This window comes from Coturnix japonica, chromosome Z (genome assembly GCF_054131305.1).
Source record: "Coturnix japonica strain WE chromosome Z, WE-NBRP24, whole genome shotgun sequence".
Taxonomy (NCBI): Eukaryota; Metazoa; Chordata; class Aves; order Galliformes; family Phasianidae; genus Coturnix; species Coturnix japonica.
In genome coordinates, this window is record NC_140702.1 from 8,807,524 (window position 1) to 8,824,875 (window position 17,352).

General features: G+C 47.0%; 1 protein-coding gene across 8 annotated transcripts in view; it reads left to right on the forward strand.

Moving 5' to 3' along the window:
- The first annotated feature begins 7,693 nt into the window (after positions 1–7,693).
- The window catches only part of TDRD7 (tudor domain containing 7), a 28,158-nt gene continuing 18,499 nt past the window's right edge, over positions 7,694–17,352 (forward strand). For 3 of the 8 annotated variants that reach the window (XR_014939069.1, XM_015849959.2, XM_085527925.1), the window contains exons 1-4: positions 7,694–7,867; positions 9,799–10,020; positions 13,297–13,438; positions 14,099–14,312. Coding sequence is in view for 5 of the 8 variants with exons in the window: in XM_015849959.2 (XP_015705445.2) it covers positions 9,814–10,020; positions 13,297–13,438; positions 14,099–14,312 (563 nt within the window). In the remaining 3 variants the exon portion in view is untranslated. Of the gene's footprint in view, positions 7,868–8,236; positions 8,255–9,798; positions 10,021–13,296; positions 13,439–14,098; positions 14,313–15,275; positions 15,450–17,352 lie in introns of those variants that run through there. The other 5 variants (XM_015849960.2, XM_085527926.1, XM_085527924.1 and 2 more) reach the window with 4 other exon arrangements.

Consider the following 17,352-nt stretch of genomic DNA (forward strand, 5'->3'; position numbering starts at 1 on the left):
AGTTTTCTGAGTACTTTGTGGTGTTGGTAGTTGTGGACCCAGTGACTCAGTGACTTTACTTTCCCCCTGGGATGAGTGTGTGCTCTTCTGTCTCATCTCTATGAGACTGGCATCAGCTCTCTTTGCCTACCTGCCTGCTGCCACTGCAGGGATCCAGCAGCTCTTTCATAGCTTCCTGCTAGAGGCTGGAACCAGAGCAGGTGCATTAGTCCTGTACTGCACTACATATACCTGCTGACCATGTCCACAGTCACATTGGTCTTGTCCCACTTCGGTTCTACAGTGACCAAACCTTTCCCTTCATCCACTGTTCACTGTGCAGGAGGAGACAGTCTGGATTCTGTGATTCTGGATCTTCATCTCCTTATCACTAGACATGGGATTGTCTCTGCTTCAGAACCTGAATAGGAAGGATCCACTGGAGCTCCTGTGGCATCCTGGTACCAGCATTCCGAGCAGCAGGAGCATGTTGTACTTCAGGCTTTGCTTTCAAGCTCATAAGTTAGAGAAGAAATCTTAAACACATTGCTGCTAGTAATTGTCAAGAAAGCCAAAGAAACTGCTTTTTGTCCTTGGGGTAGCTGAAAGAAAGACTGAATGGTCTTTCCAATTGCTGACACAAACATGGAGAGCAAAGCTTTGCTTTTTGTTACAGAAGACACATGCGAGCTTTTAAGCTTGTTGGTACTGACCGTCTTCTTCAGCCCAAGTAAATAAACCTGTCTGGCTGTTTTTCTAGACACAATCATCCTGCAGCATGTAACTGACAGTGTTTTGTGTTCTTGGCTTGCTAGGAGCCTGGCTGTCTCTCCCTGTTGCTTAGTATCTGTTATCTGAAATAACATGAAACTCCTGGGCCAGAGTATTTTAATCGAAGAGCCCCATGCTGTGACATATCCTTCCTTGGGGATTTTCCATCTCTGTAACAGGGCTGAATGGGGGCAGCATTGTGTTAGCAAGGTGACACAAACACAGCCTTGTCCAGCTGCCCAGGTGGATCCTGCTGATGCATACAAAGGCTTTTGGTTTTCTTCTTTCCTTCTCTTTCCTCTTTTTTCCATCAGCTGATTCCCACATGTTGTTTGAATAGATTAAGTAGATGAGTGCCAAGCTGGAATGAAGATGTACCCTAAGAAAAACACACTTGGCATTTATGGTCTCTCTGCATCCTAAAATGATTCTTAGTATGTTTTGAAGGCAAATAGATTCCTGGGCAGTTGAGATAGGAAAACTCTTGTAAAAATTTTAAGAGAAGAAACTGTTGGGCATCTCTGTTAAGTTTCAGGTACTGTAAGGCCAGCATATCAAAGGGATCGTACATTTGTTTGGGTTTTGGTTATTTTTTTTACATTTTTATCACACTGGGTATCTCAAAAGGCCTATTATTTTCTTCCATAGCCTGTAAAACTTCCTTGAAGAGAGGTGCTAACTCTTTACACTTAATATGAAACATCTTGACTTAGCCTTTACACCAAGCATAACGAAGAAGTACAGTTAATATCACAGTGGGCAGATATATGGTTCTGAGAACTCAGTGGAAAGAGGAGTGCTGTTTGAGTGCTTGCTGAGTAAGGAAAGCAAAGGGAAGGAGGCTCATGTTGCCCAGACAGATACTGAACAGTCAGAAATCATAACTATAGACAGCGAGGAGGCTCAGGCTTTGCTGTCCAGGCACAATCCTTCATCCTCTCTCTGTTCTGTCCTCTCACCCACAACCATGCCCAGCACACACAGTACTTCTAGCGTCTCCTGAGGTGCCATCTCCTGACTCCTCACTTGGTGTCTTACCAAGATTTCCTAGCATGATGAGAGAGAGGTCCTTGAAGCCATGGTCTGGTGGTTGCTGACCCTGCACATAGCAGGAAGGTTGAAACTAGATGATCATTGTGGTCCTTTTCAGCCCAGGCCATTCTATGATTCTATGGTGCATTTCAAGTGTTCTGGTGTAGCAGACAAGAAAGATAGTGGTCAGTTGGTTAACATCTGCTGTTAAGTATACTGCCTCTGTCCTGACTTAGGAGAACAAAATTTGAAGGGTTATCCCTGAGATGTAGATACTGCATCAGAAAATTTGATGGTTTTTTTTCCCCCATGAATTTTAGACTTGATTTTTGTACTTTAAATTGCTGATGCTTTCGTTGTATTGATTTTTATATGAAAATTGGGTATTTTATCAAAAACACTTTGTATGTGTGTGTTTACATACATGCTTATACATACACACACATTCTTAATACAGTCTTTTCTTATGTCCCATGGTAGCATGGTTTTGCAGCTTTTGCTGTGTTGCGGCACTGTGACAGCACTCACTTGTGCTCCTTTCTCTCACCCTTGCGGTCAGCAGGCAGGGCAGCTTTCCTGCTGGGCCACCAGCATGTACTCCTAATGGATGTGTAGTTCCAAATATGATATGACAGCAATAGAACCAAAGCACAACTGTTTTCAGAGTACAGTATCTGCATGTGTTCCATCTGAGCTCCTCATGTTTGTTTGGTTGTTGGTTTTTTTTTGCATTTAAATCATTTTAGTGTGTTTAACGTCAATGGCAGTGGCTAATGAAGTGTTTTAAAATAAGTAAAAAGCAAGTAAGTTTTAAATGTAGTGTTTTAAAAGCCAAAGCTGAAATATAGCCAGTATAAATAAGGAACAAAACTAAATGAAGTGGGTACAGTGTGTGAGCAGGTATACCATGTGTTGCACAGCCACCAGCCCACACCCTAGCACTGAAACCAAGAGAGCAGCCAAGAGTCCTTCAGTCTGCACCCCATACCTCTCTTGTACCACAGTGACAGTAAGTGTGCATCTTCCCCCCTGGCTAAACTGCTGTCCTGCCCTTTGGACTTGACCTTTATGCTGAAACTGGTGACAGAGGCATGAGCGCCAGGTGCTGTGTGTGTGCAGAGGGCATGGGAATGGGGTTATGCTGTTCTTCCATTTCTGTGTTAGCTTCTGCTCCAGCCATTTCACTGCTGTGCAGCAAAGGTTCAGCAGCTGCAGGGATTCACAGGGCAGCACCGCCTCATTTTCAGCCCATGACCTTGTGTTCTTCAGTGCATGTATCACTTCATGTACTTTTTGCACTTAGCGGAAGAGGTCAGGTAGTCTTAGGGTTTGATAGGCAAGTTAGGTAGGCCTAGGGTGTAGCAACATGGCAGTGTTTGTACTTTTTTGTAAATATGGGGATGATTCTGCAGATCTAAAGATGCACTTTCAGGTAATGGTGAACGCAAGTTGGTAGAATGCAACTGTTTAAAACTTCAGGAGCTTCTCTGACCACAGTGCTCCCTGGTCTCCATCTCTGATTCTGTTCTCGAGAGCTCCGCTTGGGAACAAGAGATGGCATCTTCCCCACATCGCAGTATGTATTTATATCTGACTGAAAGTTCACTTGTATTTTTAAACAATTACAAATTGGCTGCTAGTCTAAGGTTTAGGCTCGTTAGTCTGATTTTATAGTGATTTTTCAAGTGATGTTAAGGTTTATTTATAATGTCGGCGTTTTCTGACTTGATACTTCCTTGGCTTGTAGGAGAGGTCCAGCTCAGAGCCTCTGTTCCTTTGCTGCTAGCTGTTTTGTTGAACAGTGTAGCCATTTTATCTACGGGATGCAGTGAAATAAATGCGATTTACTGATTTTAACCTGCAGCCAGTCCAGCAGCTTCGATGTTTACAGGACAGTGACTACTGATTGTAAACCCACACACATCAGTTGATGCCATGCACCCTTTTTGCGTCCTGGAAGCGCTGTTTCAGCTTCCTGTGACAGCTAATGAAATAGTTGCCTTTTGGTTTAGACTCCTTGCTATGTCCCTTTAAAGAGATTTACATGTGGTTATAACTTTCCTGATGTAGATTCGTAAGACAGACTTTGTACCGTTACAAGTGTTGTATTGAACTTGTTTTCCAAAATATTGGCTTTATTTTTTGTGAAGATAATTTATCACAGTGTTTATAAGCAGACTCGTGTTATTAGAGAGGTTGGTCCAAAGCCCTGAAGTAAATGTATTAAAGATGTATCACAGAGCAAAGCCTTTTTAGTAGGACAGTGGTGTTACTGTAGCTACCCCTCTCAGCTCTCCTGGCAATGCTCCCATTTAACATGTCACCCTGGCTCAAGTGTGTTGCTTAGGAGAAAACTTGATTTCAGAAGATGTGGCTTCATTTACATTGTGCACGTCCCAGTTTCCCTTCTGGCAGCAATTTCAAATGTAAACACCAGCTGTAGCAGTACAGATCGCTCAGTTAAAAGCCTGCCCTGGTGCCTGACGGCAGGGTGCAGCAGGTCTGCTGATGGTCTGGCCCTTACAGCTGCCTCTCCCTGTCCAAAGGATGTGTCACACACTGGTCCTTTCGCTTTCCAAAGGAAATAAGGCTCTAATCAGATCCTTCCCTGCGTTGACAGTTGCAGCTTGCCTAGCCATGGCATCTCTTCCTTTGTGCTGCTGATCTTGCCAAAGTGGGTAGCAAGAGGTGCTTGAATTACTGAGTATTTATTGTGTTCCTTTTAGGTGCTTATGATGCCTTCACTGCTACTTTAAATGAAAACTGTGGGGATCTGTATCATAGCAATAGCTGTATAACTCTAGCTTTCTGAACATGCCAAAAAGAAGTAATCCTTGAGGTAGCTGATTTAGCGATGTTGTAGATAGTAGCAACTAATACCTTGGAGAAGCTGCAAGTTCTAATAGGAGCATCTCTGCTTTGAATGTAAAGCATCACAGAGTTTGTCATTTGCTAGAGATTTCAGTGTCTCTCCTATTTTCAAACCACCCATGACATGTTAATTCTTCTCAGACTCTGGCTTGGCTATTGCTTAAATAACTGTATTTCACCTCTTGTCACTTAAATCGGCCAACTCCAAGTGGATTTCGAGTGAATGCCATTTTAATATCAAGATACTTCTAAGTGTCTAATAACATCTCTTGTGAATGTTCTAATACATTGGCAGCAAATCAGGTTGGCCCAACAAGATGGGGTAGGCTGACCACCAAACAGATCAGCTGTTGTCTAGTGCTTACTCTTTGTGCACTTACCTAATAGTTCTGGGAAAAAAAAAAAAGTAAAAATAAAGAAATAAAGCCTAAGTGTTAGCATTCAAGTGCTCAAAAACTGTTTCCACATTGTGTGCCTCAAACTAGTAATGCATTACCACACCTTTACTTGTGCACTGGTTTGTATCAGTGTAACTTGTTTCTCAGTGTCTGCCTTGCAAATCACTATGCTGTGCTTACTTGTCTACAGATATCTAATGTACTAATTGATTTAAAAGAAAGTTATTTATAGAAGATGGGCTTTCCTCATATATTTAAATGTCTCTTTGTCCTCGGGTTATATTCGTAGAATAATTCTGTATATATTTTGCAATATGTTTGTGTTTAATCTGATTGTACATTTTGCACTGATTTGAAATTGTGTATTCTAAGTGTTATTTACAAGTTCCAGAGATCTATAACTAGAATTTGTCTGTGAAAAATACAACATCTGTTCCGCCCTGGTTGTTTGTACATACATTTCTTTACATTCACAGCTTTAAACTAGAGTACTCTGACTGGTAAAGGACATGAGGAAATGCAGGAAAGAGGTATGGGGGGAGGAGCTTCCTGATGGGACTCCAGGCAGCCCCAAAATCCAGAGTTGGGAAACAAGTGAATATTTGGGTCTCCAGATGACTGCACCCCTTGTTTAAGAGCATGATGCACATGAAGTGCCCTATGGAAAAAAAAAACAACAACACATGTTACCAGGTCATACGTATAAGACTAAGGTATACAGTTAGCACAGGAGCTTCCAGAATGCGACAGTTTTCTGCATCTCTGTTCATAGGTTGTCTGCAACCTGCACAAAGCCCCAGTTACACCTGCCTGCCGAGGTGGGTTTCTGTTCTTTATTGATATGTGCCAACTGTGTTCCAAGTTTTATGCTGAGTGTTGGCACACAACTAAGGAGTGTCACTGCAGCACCAAAGCACAAACCTAAATTCTGGTGATTCTGTTTGCATATAAGCAAATCCACTTGCTGCTAGGAACAGCTTTACCATTTTGGTAACTACTGTCACTGTTACATTGGAGATTGCTGCCCTCTTGCTTTCCAGCTGAAGATAGCAAAACCCAATGGCAAATTAGAAAAAGCTTTCAGGAGACCCTGAAGGGCCCAATGGTTGAAATACTGTCAGAGCAACACAGCATAAGACACCAGGATGATATGAGGGCACTGCTCTTTACCACACTAATCATAGCCTTGGGCCCTCAAGCAGTCCATGGCAGCTGAACTTAGCCAATACTTGGCTGATGCTGACAGCCCTGTGAGCCACAGGGCACTGCAGCACAGTGTGGCTGAGGCTGAGCACGGCCACCATGAGTAGCAATACGTACTTGCTCTGCACTGTCAGCTGACAGCCTGGGGCAGAGGTAAACACCCCACAAAGAGAAATGATGGCCCAGCAGCTCCATAAGCCGCCTGGATTAGAGATGCTCACACACAAGGGCTGAAAAGCAGCACAGAGTGCTAACCCAGCAAAACGGCACCTCCAGCCTCATCCCAGCTTGGCCCAACACATCCGGGCAGCTGATGGCTCATGTGCACCATAAAAAGCATAGAAATGCTAACGCTGCAAGGGCTCAGAAGGTGACTACATGCAATTCTAACGGCTGCAACCAGAGATCTCCTCAGGGTACCTTTACACTCCCTGCAGCACTCACAGCAGCCTAACCAGCACAACACAGGGATGCTCCTCTGCTCCCTGCTCCTGGTGGCTGCACTCCTTCTGGTAAAAGCCAGGATGCCATTGGCCTTCTTGGCTGTCTAGGCACACTGCTGGCTCATCTTCAGCCTGTTCTCCACTAACAACCCCACATCCTTTTAATCTGTGCAGGTTGCCAGTCACTCTGCTCCAAGCCTGCAGTGCTGCCTGGGGTTGTGACCAAAGTGCAGGACCTGGCGCTTGGTCTTGTTGGACCTCACCCTCTTGGCCTTAACCTAGCAATCAGCCTGTCCAGATCCCTCATGAATATCTCTATACATGCCAGAGTTCCCTCCTGCTATTGGTGGGATGTGATCTGTTTCACAGACTGCGAGCTCAACTAGCACTTTCTATTAAGTCTATTTGGTTGTATGTACTCAAGGACACAGTATGGGAAGTTCAACTGCGTCTGCAGAAAAGAATTAGGAGCAGAAGGAAAATAAGCTATTTGCTGAACATCTTCTTGCCCATCTAAGCATGGCCACAAATGTTTGCAGGGATGTCTGGATGGTGCAGATGCTGGGCATGCTGTTAGATGCTGCTGTCAAGGGGCCTGGGAGAACATCGGGGTGGACACCAAAACATCAGAAAGGATTTGATTCCAAGAGAAGCTGCGCCTCCGAGCGGCAAAAATAACCACACAAGGAAGGCGAACGCACTCAAACCGAGCCTCGAACCCGCCCAGCGCCCCGCCTCCACCACAGCCCCAAGATGGCGGCCCCGCCTCCACCACAGCCCCAAGATGGCGGCCCCGCCTCCACCTCAGCCCCAAGATGGCGGCCCCGCCTCCACCACAGCCCCAAGATGGCGGCCCCGCCTCCACCACAGCCCCAAGATGGCGGCCCCGCCTCCACCTCAGCCCCAAGATGGCGGCCCCGCCTCCACCACAGCCCCAAGATGGCGGCCCCGCCCACAGCCCCGCGGCCGTGAGGGAGGATCGCCGCGCATGCTCTCGGGGCGGAGTTTGAGGCTCGTCCCGGCTGCGGGGCAGGGCCGTTAGGAGGGCGGTGTACGTGAAGAAGCGGTTGAGCCTCGCGGGGCTCTGGCCCTCCCGGGCTGGACGGGTAGGGCGTGCCCGGCAGCGGGAAGCTGCTTCGAGGTGTAGAGCAATTCTGCAGGTAGCGACGGGTGCGTGCCTTGGGGAGCGCTCGGCCCGGAGCGTCGGTTCTGGGTGGTTACGGGGAACCCTCGGAAGTTTGTGTGGGGACTGGGAGCTCTGTGGGATCGGCGTATTGCCGCTTTTCTGCTGCAGGGGCAGCGCAGCTCGTCTTCGTACCGACCCCTGAGCAGCTGCACGGCTCCTTCATGCCCGCTCCTCGCGCTGTGTGCGGTGCTGTGTGCGGTTCGGTTCGGCTCCGCCGTGTTCCCGCAGCCTGGAGCCATCCTCACCCCGCGCCACTCCTTGTTGGACTTTCCTCTGGTTGAGCCAGCCCTCTGCAGCTGTCCCCAGGCACTGTCTGTTCTTCCTTCTTACCTTTGCCCAGGTGTAACTCTTCCTGCGCAGCTGTGAATGCAGTAAGTTTAGTGCGAGAAGGGAAGCTTGCAAAAGGCACGCTGAGAAAGCCAGAATCTGAGTGTGTTGTTTAAATGAGGGAGTAAAGGAGCCCCCAGTGCTGTGTCAGCCTCCGGGAGGTGTGTGTGTTTTGTGTCAGCATTGGGTTACTGCTGTGTGTATGACTGCAGCCTGCCCTGCTGCAGGACATGGGGAGTTCCGCCTTCAGGGCTGAAACTGGCAACCTGGGACTAATCTGTCCCTTTCTGCTGACTTGTTTTTATACAGTACATTTAGCTTCACTGTGTAAGTGAGCCCGTTTAAGTACGCAGTTGTGCTGTGTGGGTGTATGGGTGTGTAAATACAAGCACATGTGAGCAGTGGCCAGCTGAGGTCAGTAAGACGCTGGGTGTGCATTAAGTAAAGGCTCAAGGAGCCCAGGCAGTGTCAGACTCTATGCTGCTTCTTTCTTGCTGAGCAGCTGAGCTGGGCCATCATGTGCTTGGGGTGCACCAAGGCAGGATGCTGTTAATGCATCTGTGCAGACTGAGAAATGCTAAGGATTGGCATTCCTGTTCCTATTCAGCTTGGTGTAGTGCTCAGGGTGACTTCTCCTCCAAAAAAAAAAAAAAAAAGGGAAAAAGGTCTTTCCCAAAGTGCATCTTCACTATTGTATCATAGGATAGAATCATAGAATAGCCAAGGTTGGAAAAGGTCTCCAGTATCATCCAACTGTCTGTTTACCACCGATATTTTCCCACTAAACCATGTTCCTTAGTACTATCTGTGAATGTTTCTACAACACTTGTAGGGACAGTGACTCCCCCGTCTCCCTGTGCAGTCCATCCTGGTGCCTCACCAATCCTTCTGAGATTACATTTTTCCTGATATCCAAATTGAACCTCCCCTGGTGCAACTTGAGACCGTCACCTGTTGCTAGTTCCATGGGAGAACAACCCCTACCTCTCTCAGATGGACCCTATGGGACTTCTGTTCTAGCCCCTCACCAGCTTTGTTTCTCTTCTTTGTACACAGTCCAGGACCTCTGTCTTTCTTGTAGTGAGGGCCCACATTGCTTCCATCTGTGCAGTACTGTCTTTAAGGCATGCAATAGGGTTTGATTTGCTGGGTTGCTTCCTCTTGGATACAGTTTTATGTTGCTGCCTGGAGAAGGGGAGGTGGAGTTAGTTCACTGAATGTGCTGGCCGGACTTCAGGCCTGTGTGTGCTGCCCTCAGGTCTGTACCTAGAACTTTTCTTCCTATGCACTGCTGGGCTGGGTGGCTGAGCAGCAGTGGCTGGGCCTTGTTTTGGTGGGAGACAGCAAGCCTTGGTTTGGTGGGAGGCTGCTTTTGGCACAGCTGCCATGTTATGAGAGGTAGCTGCCATTTTGCTCAGTTTGGCCATGCTGCACTGTGACCACCATGGTGCTCATACTGCCCTGTGGGCCCCAGAGCTGTTAAATCCTTGTTCATTTAGGGGGGAGGCTGAGTATAAATAAATAAATAAATAAAAGCTGTTGCCATTAGTCTGTGAATATTAAATTTCTTTTTTCTTTTGTGATATAGGCATTATAGGTGAAGATGCAGGAGCCTGACCTGGTTGCAAAAGCACTGCGGTCTGTTCTTCATTCCAGTAAACATGGCATACCCCTGTCAGAGCTTCAGGATGAATACAGATCGCTAACTGGTGAATGGATTCCCTACAGACACCTAGGGTATACCACGTTGGAAGCCTACGTGGCAAGCATCCCTGAAGTGGTCAGGATCGAGAGAAATGAAACAGGAGAGGTAAGAATCTGTGATAATCAAGAGAATTGCAGCAGGCTGGAAATGGCTTTCATGTTTGTGAAGTATGAAAGTTCATAATTGTACCTCAGCCCTTGTCATGGATTATTTGAGGAAAGCACTGTAAAGTGTGTGGTGATGGAAGGGTTTTCCCTTATTCCTTGGCTTTGCTGCTATAGTCTGCATCACCCAGTGGGTTGCTTGTTTGGAAGCAGCTTGCTGAAACTGTAGATCTTATATGAGTGTGGAGCTCCTGGTTGCAAATCTGCTGGTTTGCTTCTCTTACCAGGTAAACACTGACGTTTGGCAGGAAGCGTGGCTGTCATACCAGATCTGGGGAGGTGGTGATAATGGCCTTACTGGGCTGGGTTGAGGTGGCATCTGGGAGCTCAGAATTAGGTCTTCATGGTTATATGTTAAGTGTGTGGAGAGATGTTGTGGAATTCTTTTGGTTTTGGTTTCCCTGGAAATGTGGCTTTTGTTTAAGCAAAGGTTTTCCTTTTTGCAACTGTTAGAATTTGCCTTTTTACAGTGGGTAACTAAGTCAGAGGTTCTCTTTTGCTTGCTCCAATGCTGTGTTAACTACAGCTATATCAACAAACACGAATTCATATGCCTCTGGGATTGTGATGTGGCAACTTAAAGCTTTCTCACGGTGGCTTCGGCAGATAGCCATCTGTTTCTAACTTGGGCCTTGCAGGATATAATCTGTTATCCTCCCTTTCCCTTGAGAGCCTTGCTTATCCTCTAATGCAGTGTGTCCTGAGAGCCTTGTGGACACTTGAGTCGTGCTGGAGACATTCACTTCTCTGAGGCAGGTGTAAGGAAAAATTGAAATGTAGCTATAGGAGGTAGAAAGAGGGAGGGGCTACTAAACAGGGCTGGAGGTAGTTCAGCAAAAATCATTTTGATTTTGTCATGCTGACTATGCTTTGTATGACTGAAGCAGCTAAAGGGAAGCAAAGATCTGGGGCGGAAGAGGCTCATGAAGACAGAGCTCATATTGCTGTTGTGTGACCCTTCTGCAACTATCTAGAAAGTGACCTGGGAAGGCACTGAGCAGAGGGTGATGTGTGCAGTTGTGTCCTATCTGGGCAGGTAACATGGGGCACAGCGTGAGCTCTGTGCTCATTAGCAGGACTGTGGTCACATTGGGGTCATGGAGACGCGTTGTGGTAGCTGGTGCAACTGGCTGCTGCCATGGTTGGGCACGGGCTGTTAGGAAGTCTGGGATGGTGAAAGGGAGTTAGCATAAGCCTCTCCTGTCTGAGAGTGATGGGGGTGAACAGAGCTCTGCTGTGGGAAGGATGATGAACTAGCAAGAGTTTCTTTGTTGGGAGCTCTGGGCAGACCAGTGCATGGGTTCTCTTGTAGCCTTGGTGATCAGGAAGATGTAGTAGATGAAGCAAATGATGCCTTCCTTAGACATTTGCAAGAATCTGCAGTTGGCTGTGCTGCTTGTCACAGCAGCTTTATGAAGGCCCTGCTCAGAGCATAGAGCACAGGTTGTCATGCAGATGCCTCTGAAAAGGTGAAGCATTAAGGATTTCAGATTCATCTTTCCACAAAGCTGGGGTAGGACCTGCTCTACCAAAGCCCACTGTAGGACCTAATTGTTGTCTTATTTCAGCAAGTCTTTTGGAAGTAAAGGGTGGGCAAGTTCTACAAGAACAGGCGGCTCCTGAGCAGCTATAGAAAGTGAGCCTGACACCTTTACAGCAGAATTAGTAACAAAAGTCACTCTGTGTGCAGTAGTGTTACAGAGCGTGATCTCATAATAAAGCTACACTGCGGTCATTATAAAGGAACACAGTTGGTAGGAGCTGATGACTTGCAGATTTGAAATGCACAAAGGCTTAGCAGAAAGCCGCACAGAGCTGGTTCATCGTGCAGTCTGTTAATGCACATTGTGATGGAGTTGTCCCTTATGTGCTGGAGTCCAGCTTAATCTTTCAGCTTAGGAATGTTCCACAGTACACAGGGAGGTACTGAAAACCTCGTGTTCTAGCATGCAGGTGTGAAGAGCTATGCTATTAAACTACCCCTTGTTTCATGGCTAAAAGGGAGAGCTGGAACTGGAGGAGCAAGGGAAAAAAAATAACAACAGTCCATTCCTAAGTGGTGGCTGGAAGAAGCAAGAATTCCAGGCAGAAATCCACTGTTATGTATCTTGGTGCTACAGTGAAGGCCTCTTAGTAAAGACTGCAGCAAATAACTGCTTTGCAAGCTTACTTCACTGTTCCCCTGGTTGCCTTGTAGTGCCTCCTCAAGCTCAGATACACTATATTTAATACACCCATTGGAGCAATAAGAGTCCATCCTGACATACAGAACATGAAACGAATGCTGCAGGGGACATGCATGAGTAAACTGGGAACTCTGGATCTTAATTCTGCTGCTAACAGAATCTTACAAGAGTCAGGAACAGAACTGTGTGAGCTGGAAGGAATGTAGAGACACTGTCCATGCAGGGTTATGGTTAGCTGTGTTGAGTTGAATCTGGTGAGGGATATGAGGGACAAGAGGAAATGTTTCTACAGGTGTGTCAGGCAAACGATGACTAGAGAAAACTTGAACCTGCAGAAGATTTGGAATTGGCACCTAATCTTAGTGGACACGAAGGAGACCTTCTGTGCCTTGTTATTCGCTGTTAAGACTGGCCATCAACCAGTGAACTGTATTATATATTTTGAGGAATGCTTCAGAAGTAATGCCTGCTATTTTGCAGTGTCAGGGGCAAGTGTTGCTGGGACAGTAGCAGAGGTTGAACTTTCCTGTCAATATTCCATTCCGTGTTCTTGCTGTGCAACAGATGGCAACAAAGGGGCAGTCTGACTGGTGTATGGGATGGCAGAGCATATGGAGCACAGCATGCAAGTTCTTGTTCATTGTTGGCAAAAATGTGTAGGTGGTGGTGTTGCCTATGTTGAAAAACGGTGTTCTGTAGATGAGATTTTGCTCTCTTGAACAGTGTTATTGTGTTCTTTGTGTGGGTTATAGTTTTCATAGAAATATATAGGAAGCATTAGTTTTGGAGCAACCTTTGTGTATGCAGCCCAGGACAATTCCTGCTCACTCAGTGCAGCCCAGGCAAGGCAGAAGGTTGGACACTCATGGAGTAAGCTAATCCTGGAAACCTCTTCTTGACATCACCCTGTGCTGGCCTCTGTGAGCTATTGATTACAGGAAGTGGAAATCGCTGTCAGTCTTTTTATGACTGTGGATGAGCTTGGACCTCAATGCCTGTTTCTACTCCTGTCCCTTTCCTGCCCTAAACAGGTGACTTGCCATGCTGTTGCTTGTGCTGAGACCAGGCACATTGCTCAGCTTGTAGCCAGACAGAGCAGTTTGAAGAAGAAAACAGGAAAGCAAGTGAACTGCCAGATGAGACTGAAGAATACATCTCCAGTCACACCAGTAGGTAAGCCCCAGGCAGCCTCATAAGGCCTGCTTTCACTAAAGACTTGTGCATATTTAGAAGTGAAAGTCCTTGCTTTAAGGTGTGCTGCTGAAAGCAGGGAGATGTATGTTCTCACTGGAAGGTTCCAAATAATGGGGTGTGATGCTGACAGCAGTATCAGTGCTTACAAGCCACTGTCTGTGAGAGAGGCTTTCTTTCACACATTCTTGAAACAGAAATGCTTTGGAAAGACACTTGCCTTTGTTTCCATTTGTCTGTGCTTTTGTGAGAGAAATATCTGAGATGTGTGAGTACACTGGTGGTAAGCCTGCTTGATTTTAAGGGATAAGCTAGCCCTTGGAGGGGTGACAGAGGTGAACTGTGCCCCCATGATGAGGAGCAGCCTGGGCAGCACCAGCTGCGGATGTTTCTGTAGTCCCCATTCTGAGTGCCCTGGTGCCCCAGCAAAGCTGCTGCCCAGGTTTGCCTGCTGATGAGCTGAAGAAACCCAGCTCTAATGTCCAGCTCTGGACATCTGTCCCAAAGTGGCCAAGTTCAGGATCTCTAGTTCTGCTTGTACTGCAGTGCAACCTGTTTGTATGTCTTAGCTGTTGCCTGTAAGGAGAGCTTGCATGGAGCAGAGGAGGGCATTTCTGATGGCCACATCTGGAAACTCTTTAGGAAAGCCGGAAGGAACTTTGAGGCGGCCCACGTCACTGAACACAGTGGAAGAAGGCAACAAGAAAACCGTCCCTCGCACGCCGAGAGGCAGAGGTGCACTGGGCAGCACAACAAATCCTACCGTGGAGAGTGCCTGGTCTGCCCCACCTGCATCCCCTGGGAGGGGGTTGCCCAGAGAGATCCCCATGCAGAGACATGTCACGCTTGTCAACAGGTCAGTGCATGCAGTGGGAGATGCGGGGACATGAGATGGTGTTTGTATGCTTCTGTGTCCAAGGATTTTCTGGACTGTGGGAATATGGGAATCAAAGATTTGTGTGCAGGGGATGCTGATGCTGAGTGCTGATGATTGTTTTCCTGCAGCAGGCTCCTTTTTGCCCTCTGCCTACCTCAGCCCTTGCAGCGTTAGCATTTCTGTGCTTTTTATGGTGCACATGAGCCAGCAGCTGCCCGGATGTGTTGGGCCAAGCTGGGATGAGGCTGGAGGTGCCGTTTTGCTGGGTTAGCACTCTGTGCTGCTTTTCAGCCCTTGTGTGTGAGCATCTCTAATCCAGGTGGCTTATAGAGCTGCTGGGCCATCATTTCTCTTTGTGGGGTGTTTACCTCTGCCCCAGGCTGTCAGCTGATGGTGCAGAGCAAGTACGTGTTGCTACTCATGGTGGCCGTGCTCAGCCTCAGCCACACTGTGCTGCAGTGCCCTGTGGTTCACAGGGCTGTCAGCATCAGCCAAGTATTGGCTAAGTTCAGCTGCTATGGACTGCTTGAGGGCCCAAGGCTATGATTAGTGTGGCAAAGAGCAGTGCCCTCATATCATCCTGGTGTCTTGGGAAGCAGGTGCAGGCCTGTTACTGTGGGGCAAATGTACATGGCAGGAGCAGCAGTCCTATGGTGTTTTGCTGTGAGATTTTTCTGGCCATGCCTCTCAGGGGTTTGCTGCTGCTTGGTTGTGGGTGAAAAGGAGCTCCTTCCCACTCTGTCATGCCTAGATGATGTGGGAGAGATGTTAAAGGTAGCTGTGATTCTGGCAGGTTGTTTCCTGCTGCCATCTCAGGTCACCTTGCTGGTGCTGTTGTCACGTAACAGCAATCAGATATCAGTCTAAGTCCATGCCAATATGTTGCCATGGACCTGCAAGTCCACAAAGTGAGAAGGACTTCACCTGTAAATCATACTGTAGGAGACACTGAAGTTGGAAAACAGTGACACAAATGAAAGCAGATGGAGGTGCTTGGTGTCCCCCTTGCCTCAATCAGCAGACAGTGTTTGCTGGTGGCTGACAACCAGCCCCGCTCCTGGGATTGGTCTTTGGCCCTGGGACAGTACGGAGTAGGACGGCGTGGGCCTTACTAAGGTAAGGGGCTTAGGCATGGAAAAGCATGCATTCCCTCCTCTCTGAAGAAATGTGCCTCTGAAGAAGCCTGCCTTTCAGCTATGCATGGGTGCTTGGCAGGACAGCATGTCTAATCGTGTGTTTGTGTTGGGCTGTGCTGCTGTCTTGTCTTATTGGTAGCATGGCTGGGAGGCCTCTTGCTGGAAGCACTTCTCAGCAACTAGAGTGCATGAGGCCTTGCAAGCAGTTGAATTTTCTGTATCTGCATGCTGGGAAGTAGCATGTTGACCTTGTGACTGTTTGCCTCTGTGCCAGGCATGCTTGGTTCTGGACTGTCCTTCACTTCTTTGCACAAAGAACTGAATCCTTGCAGCAGTACTTGATAGTTATCCCTGCACTTGGGTCATCCGTGTCACCTGAAGTGCAGCAGTGGTGTGATGGGACACCACTGGGCTGGAACACAACTGATTTCTGTTATGAGGCAGCAGTCACTCCCAGAGTCTCTGTTAACCATGTAAATAACTTATGGGACTGTTTTCTCAGGTGTCTGTTCAGTCTGGAGTTCTCATTGCTAATGAATAAACATATGGAGAGAGGGTTGAAAGAGAGAGGAATTCTGTCCTTTAGGGCCTACATGGCCAGGCACAAACACCTTTGAAGCAGACACTGCTACCAGTTTGTGTGAGGGTGTGGACTGTGGTGTACAAGAGGACATGGTTTATCTTCTTGTTTTTATGTTGCAAATGAAGTATTGAAGAGTCTTATCCCACTTCTGTTTCACAAATGTGCTTGTCCTTGAGCTGCTGGTCTGTCTTCTTCTGCTATAGAAAATGCTGCACTTGACAGTGGCTGTCCCATCCACTAATACTGTAGGATTTGGTTGAGGTGATATCCTATGCATGGTAGAGGAGCAGGCTTGTCATTTCATGAGGACGGAAAGAAAGTGACGGATACTCGATTTTGTTAGATCTTGGGAAGGCAGTATTGGTGGTGGGCGAGCGGTTGGGTTAGAAGATCTTAGTAGTGGTCTTTTCCAACCTTAATGGTTATGTGATTAGAAAGGAGTGAATGTTAAGAGACCTTTTCTGCTTTGTGATTGTGCTCTGATTAAAGGTCAGCTTGAAGACACTTAAGATTACCTTTATAACATGCTAGCCTTGGCTTCCTCTTGCTATTGTTGCTAGCTTCAGCATAGTACTTGATGGCTGTACTATCTTCAAAGATCTCGGGCGGAGCTTGGAAAGTCTCCTTTGATGTTTCTGTGTCTGGTGATTTCTTCCAGAGTTGTCTGTGGACTCTACAGGTGGCTGTTGTCCACATGTGCCCCATGGGAAGGGACTATCTGCAGAGCCTGCTTAGTGCATGTACAGCTGGTGCTCTAGCCTGAAGCTTCCTGGGATTTGCAGCAATTTGCCATGCTTCTGTGGAGAGCTATTTTAGTGCATTTGCTGCTACCTGTGCTCCACTGCAATTCTTCCTTGCATAAATGCCTTTGGAAGGTGCTTGGTCTTGATCTTTGAACTCTTGCTCCCTCTTGCTTGCAGTGTAAGTGATGCAGTACCTGCTGTTGTGACCTCTTTGCTGTCAGGAGCTCATTCTGAGTGTGCTCCCAGGGAACAGAAACAGATTGAGAGCTTGTTTAGAATTAGGGATAGGACTAATAAAGACCAACTGGTGATAGGGGCATACTGTGTATTTTTTAAGTGTTCCTGACTTCTGAAGCTGAAGACGTTCAGGAGATGTAACAGTCAAGAAGATGGACATGTTCATGTTCAACAGCAAGTCTGAGACACTGGCCAAAAGACCAAGTCATGAGGGGAATATATCAAATGTAATGAATGAGCTTAATCTGTGCTATTGGGCCTACGTTATCTGTTTTTGCGAATGTCTTCCTACTGAGTGTTTTGTTCCTCTCTGTGATCAG